This window comes from Macrobrachium rosenbergii, chromosome 55 (genome assembly GCF_040412425.1).
Source record: "Macrobrachium rosenbergii isolate ZJJX-2024 chromosome 55, ASM4041242v1, whole genome shotgun sequence".
NCBI lineage: Eukaryota > Metazoa > Arthropoda > Malacostraca > Decapoda > Palaemonidae > Macrobrachium > Macrobrachium rosenbergii.
In genome coordinates, this window is record NC_089795.1 from 86182611 (window position 1) to 86194711 (window position 12101).

The window sequence follows — 12101 nt, forward strand, 5'->3', positions numbered from 1 at the left end:
TCTTGATTCTGAGTCTGCATTGACCAGTATTACTTGATTCTGAGTCTTCATTGACCAGTATTACTTGATTCTGAGTCTACATTGATTAGCACTGCTTGATTCTGAGTCTTCGTTGACCAGCATTGCCGGAATCTGGGTCGACATTGACCAGCATTGCTTGATTATGAGTCATCACAGACGAGCACTGCTTGATTCTGAGTCTATAAGCTGGGTGAAATTGCTTGCTGAGTGCAAGTGTTTTTGAGATTTGCTTTGTACTAGTGACGTTTGGTTTCTGCTCTTCAGTATTGAAAAATGTTTTTATCGTATTTATTCGGTATGGGTCAGTGTAATGGTTTTTTTTTAACTTTGTTTATTGTGATTTCGTGTGTTTAGTCATAGAGTACCGGAACTCGATTCTGATTGATTCTGTATCGAGATTACAAAAAATTTTCCTCATATATATATATATATATATATATATATATATATATATATATATATATATATATATATATATATATATACAGTATATATACACATGCATATACACTTATATACATAATATATATAGATATATATATATATATATATTATGTATATAAGTGTATAGGCTATGTATGTGTATATATATTAGTTATAGCATACATTCCATTATAGTCAGCTAACCCAATTCTCCACTAGAGATTTACCACCCGACCCTACCAAAAAAAAAAATAATAAATAAATAAATAGATAAATAAAATAAAGCATAATTACCACAACGAGCAACCAGGTATACTGTCATTCATGACCCCAATAAGAACCCGGCCTGAGAACGAAGTCATCCACGGACGGATCGTCTCTACAGAACCGCTCATTAACTTATTAACTTGATCCACGTGAATCCGGAGCGATCCGGTCCCCTCCCCTTGCTGTGTCTCCCAAAAGTTCACCGGAATTCCTGTCTTCATCAGAGTGAATACCGCGTGACGTCACTAGTGTTCTGTTTTTATTTTTATTTTTTTTTTAATTTATTTTTTTGCATTGCTGAGTAGATGCGATATTGATGTTTTTTGCCTGAACTTAAATTCCGATTGTGCGTTTGCTTGCGCCTGAGGTTTTAAAATTGGCATTGCTGCGGATGCATTTGGAAGAGATACTTGTATATGGATGGAGGGCTGTACATCTTATACGTTTATGGAACGATTTATATGAATAGAAGTCATAAGAGAAGACTTTATAGTAAAGTTAATGAGAGAGAGAGAGAGAGAGAGAGAGAGAGAGAGAGAGAGAGAGAGAGAGAGAGAGATGAATATATAGTGCGTACACACATTATATGTATATATATGTATAAATATACATACACACATGTACATACATAGGCTATATAAATATAATGTATATACATATATATACACATATACATATATATTTGGGTGCGTTTCAGTTTTCTTCCTGTCCTTGTCTCTCTCTCATTTTACAAGTACCATTTCGGCCAGTGTTCCGTCGAGTTTGATGAGAGACTACTTCTCTCAGGCGGCTTTGGAACGCCGATAAGGCCACCTCTTCCTGCATTTCATTTGAAAACCATTGATCCCATCACTGCCAAGCTTTGGAATTCAATTCCTGCTTTTGTTTTACAGATTTGTAGAATCTTTCATCATTTAAGTATATACTAGCAATTTTAATAACCAAAATGCCCGCTTTCCTTCTTGAATTCTTCACACTGTTTGGATACACTTGTCACTACAAAGCCTTAGATGTGAATGCAAGAATATGAAGTAATTCTGATGTCCATCGCAAGATTCGAACCGGCATCCACTGCATCAGAACGAGGTCATTTTGTATTAAGATCTAAGGCTTTGTAGTGACAAGCGTATTCCAGAAAATGTGAGGAATTCAAGAAGTTCAGAAGGCATTGTGGATTTTGTGACGAATTCAAGAAGTTAAGATGAAGAATTTAAGAAGTTAAGAAGGCACCGTGGCTTTTGTAATTACATACATACATATTTGGTAAAAAGTGACCAATAGAGCATATACATGTATATATGTATGTATATATATGTGTATATATATATATGTGTGTGTGTGTGTACGTACGTACGTACACAAACCTCCATACCAGCATAAAAAAAAGGTTGGTTATATTGTGTTTGTGTGTGCGTGATGACGAAAGTTGATGTGTACCGTATCTCTGGTCAGGTGACATTTAGGTGAGTACTGTGGCCCCCCCGCCCCAATATCTGGATTTTGAAATAACATATATATATATATATATATATATATATATATATATATATATATATATATATATATATATATATATATATATAACATAGTCCACACGTGCTCTGTTCGTAGTGTATAGAAACGGCTTATCATCATCTGTGTTAAGGAGCACTCTTATGGCTTTATTTCGTTACACGTACTTTACTTATAAATCTCTTGGAGAGGTAATAAAGAAGCCATTGCCCCTTTTGTTTCTGTATATGCATTTCCAAAGAGTGTTTTATTGTAGTTTTTGAACTAAAGTAAAACTGAATGTTTTCCGGTCCAAGTACTCATACTGATTAGGTAAGTGATATCAGTTACGTAACTCCACTAAGATACACAAACACCAAAATAAATGACTTGTACTTTTATTTCGGTGTTGTTTGACTCACATTGCCGGTTTGGGATATATAATTAACTTATGATAGAACGCCTGCATTGACGCAGTTTATTTATAAAGTAATTACCTGTGTCGCGCGTGAAAGATCAGGTATTAATTTAGCGGACTCCTCATCTCTGTAACTAATATCACGCTCAGGAATAACTAAATATTCGCGAGGCTGCCTGATGAAACTCCTTCAAGTTTCTTGGCATCGTTCAAGTTGAGCAGAGAAGTAGCAATCCCGACGGAAAACGCCAGAAATTTTCGTGAGAGGGCGAAAGGATTTCCCAGAGCGCTTCGTCCGTTTCCAACAGATATCGCTTTACGCCGAGCGAATCAATACTTTTAAACGAACTTACCCGATGAGTTTCTTCCTCAAGGCAATTGTTTCAGTCTTGGTCAATGTCTTCGGCTCCGTCATGGCGGGGCGAGGAGGCGGGAAATGTGCTGTGGCGGTCGTGTCGTCTAACGAGAACAGTGAATGACAAGGGGAGGAAAATTGTTCCTACCCCGACGACGATCCGATGAAGACTGATCAGCTGTTTCTGCGGGGCTGCTGCTCGTCCTGGCCAAGTTTAGCAGCCTCTTATTTGGCCGCCTCAAGAGGCACATGCGCGCCATAGGGCAGCTTGTTAGCGTGCCCTTGATTGGCCGAGAGACGTCCAGTGTTTTGAATGTGCTTTTGTGATTGGCCGAGAGGCGTCCTTCTGTGATGAAAACAAACATTGTCGCCTATTTTTTCTCCAGTGAGAGAAAGAGTGAGGTTCAGTTCACAAAATCTGTGGTGTATGGGCTTTATCCATTCTCTTAACATAATGATAATAAATAAGAATAAGGCCATTCTTAGTGAATCTGCTATATATTCTTAGGCTTAAATCTCACGGGCAAATTGAGCTATTTAGAAATTACTGGTATCCTATTGGTTATTAAATAAAATATAATCGGGTAGGCCTACTGTTCCCATAGTATTTTAGGCCTACCGTTGCTAAGAAGGAAAGTTGCAAGCGTAGCACACTCATACGGGAACTTGAAAAGAACTATTTTACATGTGTATGTGTGTTAGAGATGCACAGTTTCCTTGTTCGTATTTCAGTGATCTCAAAGAGTGCATATAATAAATATATATACCACAACTGAAAGTAGTGATATAAAATAATTCGGCGTCTTACTGCGTAGGATGTTTCATATTTATTTAGAAAGAAAACTCCATATGGAGAGCTGGGCCACCGAATTTCGAAGCCTTTGTTTTTAGCCACGAGGCGACTTGGTCTATCTCTCGTATACGGGTTGTGCTTGGGTTGTGCCAAGGTCTAGAGCTTGATATGTGCTATAGCCCACAAACAAACAAACACGCTTTCACAGTTGGCGATGCCTGACAAACGGGTAAATTAGACTTATAGCTGACACGTAAGCGAGACAAGGCGTTTATTTATATGAGAAACTAAGGGGTTTTCAATGATGGAAAGTGTAGACAGACTCGTCTTGCACGGAAACATCCTGTGTAGGAAATAAATAGCACAAAATATCCTGCTCAGGACCCCAGATCTGCCTTAATCTTAAACAACAACATTGTTGTCAACTCAATCTGACCTTGTCCCCAGCCAAGTCCCAGGGTGACCTCTCCTCTAAGGCCACTCCGTGTGAGTCCGCATGGGTCCGTTATTTTTCTTAATGGGGCGTTTCTCTTACCACCGTAGGCCAGAGAAAGTCGGGGTACAATTAAAGGAGGGTATATCAGTTGGATTATGGCATTCCCCCTTGCTGGGATGGAGGTCGGATGGATTAGCATAATCCATAACAATGCCTTATGTGTGCGTATGTATGTATGTATGTATGTACTATGTACAGCATGTATACATACATACATGCATACGTACATACATACATACACATTACCGTTATGGAAGCTGCCACACATGTGACACTTGTTCATAAACAAGTGTTAAAGTGTTAGTAGCAGACTCCACAAAGCTTAGGCCTACTGCTTTTTTCTAAAAGCAAATACGATGCAGTTCTCCGTACTTGCGTAGTACGTGTACCAAGGCTGTATATTGTACTTGTGTGTGATTTTACAGATATGTTAGCACTAAATATATACATACTTAGTTCACACGGTATCTGTAAATAAAAAAGTGAAGTTGGGTAGAAGTACCAACGTACTGTTGTGTTTCAGTTTTATTGGTATATTTTATTTTTCTCCGAATGGATTAACGGTTTAGAAAATCGATTGATCAAAATGCTTTATTTCTTATCCCCCTCGCAACGAAAATGATTCATACGTCATTCAGATAAAGAGGCAACGTAGAGAATTTCTGTGAAAATGCCCTAAATATTTTATAGCGGTGAATTCAGGGATGGAAAGAATGATATTGAGACAGGCCTACTGCTAATGGCTAAAGTTTTCCAGCTGTCTTTGATTTTAATGCAGCGGAATATATAATGTACATTTCGCTACATCAGAGTTTTGGAAATTCAACCTGCTCTAATTTCTTTATTTTTCAAGATACAAAGTTGAATTTTCTATGAGATGAAGTATTTGCTATCAGGAATAGAATAGTATGCATAAAAAAGTTGTAGTACAACCCCACCCCCTTTTTGGGAAAAAAGGGGATTATTTCAAAGCTGATCAGGCGAAAAAACGCCATTTTCAAAAGTTTGGGCCTGATATATAATTTACATGTCTTCTAAAAACTAATATATGTGAAAATTTCATGGAATAATCCACACTGGTTCCCTTCGGGGGTTCGTACCGTCAGTGTACCTCACGCGGTACACTGTAGGCATTACTTAAGGCTTTTTGCGGCGTCCCTTCGGCCCCTAGCTGCAACCCCTTTCATTCATTTTACTGTACCTCCTTCGTTCGTATTCTGTTTCATCCATCTTGCTTTCCAACCGGTCCTAACAATTGTTTCAACATTATTTTCAGCGCTGAATGACCTCATAGGTCCCAGCGATTGGCGTTTGGCCTAAAATTTATATTCCAATTCCAATCCGCACTGGTATACCTAGTCAGTTGACTTAGTTATTTGCAAGCATGGCGTAACTTCCAAAAGTTCGAGAAAGTACCAAATAACAAGATGTAATGATAATTACAGTGTTTGCGACAGAAATGTCCTGCTGAACTTGCATGATGTAATGTTATTAATATGTTATTGTTATAGATGGATATAGTTATGTTCATGAAGAAAATTTTCTTGACCTAAACAAAGTGAATGATTTGAGTCAAAATTATCAATCTGAGAGAGAGAGAGAGAGAGAGAGAGAGAGAGAGAGAGAGAGAGAGAGAGAGAGAGAGATTAAAAAAACACAAAAATTCTCTTAATATTATCATTGTTATAGTAATGTTATAGTAACGCCAATCGGAAAACTTGATCAAGACATGGATATTATAAAAGCTCCATTCAGAGAGAGAGAGAGAGAGAGAGAGAGAGAGAGAGAGAGAGAGAGAGAGCTAACGTTTATCCGGAAGTTTTGCAACAAGGAGAATCGATGCGTAATATGAGGCTAGCTGAATAGGAAAAAAACATTATGTTCAGTGTTCCTATTATTAGTTTTCTGTAAAAGAAAACTATTGTCTGTCCTTCTCCCCGTTCAACTTCTGTCCGCACTTTTTCTGTCTCCTTCTGCCCGTCCGCACTTTTTCTGTCCGCACTTTTTTTTCTGCACTTTTTCTGCACTTTTTCTGTCCGCATTTTTCTGTCCGCATTTTTCTGTCCGCACTTTTTCTGTCCGCATTTTTTCTGTCCGCACTTTTTCTGTCCGCATTTTTTCTTTTTCTGTCCGCACTTTTTCTGTCCGCACTTTTTTCTGTCCGCACTTTTTCTGTCCGCATTTTTTCTGTCCGCACTTTTATCTGTCCACTTTCTGTCCGCCCTCAGATCTTAAAAACTACTGAGGCTAGAGGGCTGCAAATTGGTATGTTGATCATTCACCCTCCACTCATCGAACATACCAAATTGCAGCCCTCTAGCCTTAGTAGTGTTTTCGTTTGATTTAAGGTTAAAGTTAGTCATACTAGTACGTCTGGTAGCGATATAAGACAGGCCACCACCAGGCTTGGTTAAAGTTTCGTGGGCCGCAGCTCATACAGCATTGTACCGAGACCACCGAAAGATAGATCTATTTCCGGTGGCCTTGATTATACTCTGTAGGCATTGTTGGAGGTTCTCTGCAGCGTCCCTTCCAAGGCCCCTAGCTGCAACCCCTTCCATTCCTTTTACTGTACCTCCATTCCTATTCTCTTTCTTCCATCTTGCTATCCACTCTCCCCTAACAATTATTTCATAGTGCAACTGCTTTGAGGTTTTCCTCCTGTTACACCTTTCAAACTCTTTGACTGTCAATTTCTATTTTAGCGCTGAATGACCTCATAGGTCCCAGTGCTTGGCCTTTCGCCTAAACTTTATATTCCATTCCAGTCCATCTGCACTTGTATACGAAGCTGACTTGACCGTAGCATCAAATATCACGAACTATATTGTATAGGGAGTGATATTCAGGCACATGGCATCTGTCAATGATTTCTCCTTGTATTTCATAATTTACTTGAATTTTTATCTATTTATTGGATAGTTTGATAATTTATTCTTCCTTTTTCTAATAGCTAATCTCTTCTTTCTGTATTTCCTATTACATTCTGTTCTTCTTCCTAATGAACACCTTAATATTCTTTGGGAGCTTGAATTTCAAGTCATTGGCCCCTTTGATGGGCTTGTTCCATACGGATAGGATTCATCTTCTGAATAATAATAATAATAATAATAATAATAATAATAATAATAATAATAATAATGATGATGATAATAGCGTTCCATATGAATAGGGTTAATTTTCTGAATAATAATAATAATAATAATAATAATAATAATAATAATAATAATAATAGCGTTCCATAATAATAGGGTTAAGCCGTAAAAAATAATAATATTAATAATAATAATAATAATGTTAATCAGTTAAGAATAATGATAATAATAATAACGGCTTCTGTTTATATGAATAGGGTTGTCTTCTGAATAATAATTTAATAATAATAAAGATACTATCGTTAAAATTTTGTTTAAAATGAAGGAATAATAATAAGACTTAATAGACTTGCATGACTGAAACCAATTATGGCTGTATTGATTTTGCATTTGGTGTTATGACCTTAGGTGATGGAAAATACTCTGTTTAAACTGCTGTGTCGAAAGGTACGCACACAATGTTTGTAGTGTATAAAGATAGCTATTCTGTTAAAATGTTTTTAAAAATGAATGAGTCAGAAGTGCTCTGACTGAAAACCTCTCTCTGGCTGTCTCTCTCTTTGCATTTGGTGTTATGCCTTGAGTAGAGGGAAAATGCTCTTAAACTGCTATGTATTAGGTACGTACACAATGTTTTATGTATTATTGTGTAGCCATTCTGTTAATCTTTGTAAATGAATGAAGATGAACTCTATTCTCTCTGGAACTCTCTCTCTCTCTCCTCTGACTTGAAATTCTCTCTCTTCCAAGAATCTGGTACCATATTATTATTATTATTATTATTATTATTATTATTATTATTATTATTATTATTATTATTACCCAGAAGATTATTATTCATGGAAATCCCAGGAAGGGGGCCACTGACTTGAAATTCAAGCTTCCAAAGAATCTGGTACCACTTATTATTATTATTATTATTATTATTATTATTATTATTATTATTATTATTATTATTATTATTATTATTATTATTATTCAGAAATCCCACCAAGGGGCCACTGACTTGAAATTCAAGCTTCCAAACAATCTGGTGTTCATAAGAAAGAAGTAACAGAAGGTGATGGGAAATACAGAAAGAGGCGATCACTTATTAAAAAAGTAAAAAATAATTAACAAGTGAATAAATAGATAGATAGAAATGTAAGTAAATTATTTAAATACAAGGAGAATTGTAGCTGGATAACCTTATCAGGTTGCAACATTCCCTGCCAAATATTACACACACCCTCTCTCTCTCTTCCTCTTCCTCGCACGAGAGAGAGAGAGAGAGAGAGAGAGAGAGAGAGAGAGAGAGAGAGAGAGAACCAGACATTGTTGAATTTTACATTCAGTCAATTTTATCCATGAAGCTACTAAAAACCTCTCTCTCTCTCTCTCTCTCTCTCTCTCTCTCTCTCTCTCTCTCTCTCTCTCTCTCTCTCTCTCTCTCTCTCTCTCTCTCTCGTGCCAGGAAGAGTCTGTTCGGGCATAGGGCCAAATCTATCAATGGACAGCCAAGACGGAAATGTCAAGCTAGACGAAAGAACATGTCACAAGTTACATCATTTCAGCTGAACAGATGATTACTTGTATTTCAGTTACGGTTCTCCGTGTGTGTGTGTGTGTGTGTGTGTGTGTGTGTGTGTGTGTGTGAGACAGTGACATAGAGATTGGTGTTTTAGCTTCTTGCTATTCCTGGAATGGAGGCTGTCAGTTGAATTAAGATCTTGTGGTGTAACGTACAAGAGTTGGGAAAGCTTTCCTAGAAGGTGTGAATGACGTTCGACTAAGGAGGAAAACGAAGCAGATCCGTAATGGTGGATCAGATTTTCTTTTGTTTACGTCCAAAGTCTCTCTCTCTCTCTCTCTCTCTCTCTCTCTCTCTCTCTCTCTCTCTCGGGCGCAGTGAAACAAACGGTACCTACTGAAAGTCGGCATTGCTCTTAATCAACGCAGATAAGACTGACCACCATTCAGGAACTCTGCCGGACAGTTGCCAGTCGCTGCCTGAGCAACTAATTAATCTCTCTCTCTCTCTCTCTCTCTCTCTCTCTCTCTCTCTCTCTCTCTCTCTCTCTGATCCCCTCCAAGTGGATCTTCCCTGTCTGAAATGCTTGTAGTGGTTATTGAAATTTGGAATTCTTGTTGGTTCCTTTGATTGAAACTTGGAATTCTTGTTGGTTCCTTTGATTGAAATTTGAATTCTTGTTGGTTCCTTTGATTGAAATTTGGAATTCTTATTGGTTCCTTTGATTGAAATTTGGAATTCTTGTTGGTTCCTTTGATTGAAATTTGGAATTCTTGTTGGTTCCTTTGATTGAAATTGGAAAGTTCCTTGGAATTCTTGTTGTTGGTTCCTTTGATTGAAATTGGAATTCTTGTTGGTTTCTTTGATTGAAATTTGGAATTCTTGTTGGTTCCTTTGATTGAAACTTGGAATTCTTGTTGGTTCCTTTGATTGAAATTTGGAATTCTTGTTGGTTCCTTTGATTGAAATTTGGAATTCTTGTTGGTTCCTTTGATTGAAACTTGGAATTCTTGTTGGTTCCTTTGATTGAAATTTGGAATTCTTGTTGGTTCCTTTGATTGAAACTTGGAATTCTTGTTGGTTCCTTTGATTGAAACTTGGAATTCTTGTTGGTTCCTTTGATTGAAACTTGGAATTCTTGTTGGTTCCTTTGATTGAAATTTGGAATTCTTGTCGGTTCCTTTGATTGGAACTTGGAATTCTTGTTGGTTCCTTTGATTGGAAACTTGATTGAATTTTGGATTCTTGTCAGTTCCTTTGATTGGAACTTGGAATTCTTGTTGGTTTCTTTGATTGAAACTTGGAATTCTTGTTGGTTCCTACTATGATTGAAACTTGGAATTCTTGTTGGTTCCTTTGATTGAAACTTGGAATTGGTTTTGGGTTCCTTTTATTGAAAATTGGAATTGGTTTTGGTTCCTTTAATTTAAATTGAAATTAGTGTTGATTCCTGTTATTGAAACTTGGAATTGGTTTTGGGTTCTATTTTGAAACTGGGAGTTAATGTTGGTGCCTTTGATTGAAACTTGGAATTAGTTTTAGTTCCTTTGATTGAAACTTGGAGTTAGTGTTGGTTTCTATTTTGAAACTTGGAATTATGTTGGTTCCTTAGATTGAAACTTGAAATTCGTTTTGGTTCCTTTTATTGAAACTTGAAATTAGTGTTGGTTCCTTTCATTGAAACTTGGAATTATTGTTGATTTCTTTGATGGAAACTTGGAATTGATTTTGGGTTCCTTTTACTGAAAGTTGAAATTAGTGTTGGTCCTTTGATTGAAACTTGGAATTAGTGTTGGTTTCTATTTTGAAACTTGGAATTCTTGTTGGTTCCTTTGATTGAAACTTGGAATTCTTGTTGGTTCCTTTGGCCGAAACTTGGAATTGGTGTGGGTTCCTTTCATTGGAGCTTTAAATTAGTGCTGATTCTTGCGATTGAAACTTGGAATTCAGAACTGTAATCCATAATTTGCAAATAAAAAAAGTTAGGAAAATTATATATATATATATACACATACATACATACATACATACATACATACATATATATATATATGTGTGTGTGTGTGTATGTATGTGTGTGTGTGTGCGCGCGCGCGCGCGCGTGTGTACCTAATTGAAAAACGGAAGCAAAAATAATCAAAACCAATTTTTAAAAATATATACAGATGAAGTCACCTTTAACGATGCTGAGAAAAAATTCGATGATAATTCTCACATCTGAAAGGTTATCGTGGTCCCATGAATCACGTATTAGGAAGTGGAGAGAGAGAGAGAGAGAGAGAGAGAGAGAGAGAGAGAGAGAGAGAGAGAGAGAGAGAGAGCGCGCGACGGCACTAACGGACTGGTGTCTCGTCCGTGTGACAAGGACGAACTGAGTTGCATGTCTACGGAAGTTTGTCCTTACATGATATGTCATCATGGTTAAATGAGACATGCTACTGCTGTAGCTAGTTTCAAGTACGAGGACGTTTTGTGTATGTATATGTATATGTATATGTATATGTATATGTATATATATATATATATATATATGTATATGTGTATATATATATATATATATATATATATATATATATATATATATATATATATATAAATATATATATATGTATATATATATATATATATAAATATATATATATATATGTATATATATATATATATATATATATATATATATATATATATATATATATATATATATATATATATATATATATATATATATATATATATATATATATATATATATATATATATATATATATATATATATATATATATATATATATATATAGAGAGAGAGAGAGAGAGAGAGAGAGAGAGAGAGAGAGAGAGAGATGATAACCCATTACCGAGTTCATATACTAACAGAGAGGTTCTGATATCGGATGCGATTAGCAAAGAAGCTTTGGTATTCTCTTCTTGAGAGTTCCTTCTTTCGTATTTCCACTATTCTTATAAAAATTTCTCCCTTCGGAAATTTGCTTGACTATCATCTAACTTTCCTATTCCGTCCTCCGTTTCCCTTTTTCTTTACTGTTCGTCTTCCTTTTCCGCCCGATTGTATGCGTTCTGTAACTGCTTCAGTGGTCAGCGGTTCGAATCTTAAAAAAAAAAAAAAAAAAAAAAAAAAAAAATTGCGCTGAAGTTCCTTCGGCGCAATCGAGTTTTCTGTACTGCCGCTACCTGCAGCGTATTATCAAGGCCACCGAAAATAGATGTGTCTTTC

General features: G+C 36.3%; 2 protein-coding genes across 5 annotated transcripts in view; one reads left to right on the plus strand and one right to left on the minus strand.

Moving 5' to 3' along the window:
• LOC136835577 (5-phosphohydroxy-L-lysine phospho-lyase) overlaps nucleotides 1-3197 on the minus strand; it is a 28475-nt gene extending 25278 nt beyond the window's left edge. The window contains exon 1 of the mRNA XM_067099265.1: nucleotides 2974-3197. Within this exon, the coding sequence (XP_066955366.1) occupies nucleotides 2974-3035 (62 nt within the window). The 5' untranslated portion in view covers nucleotides 3036-3197. The remainder of the gene's footprint in view (nucleotides 1-2973) is intronic.
• The window catches only part of LOC136835585 (uncharacterized), a 123323-nt gene that overhangs the window by 29051 nt on the left and 82171 nt on the right, over nucleotides 1-12101 (plus strand). The gene's annotated exons all lie outside the window — the stretch shown is intronic.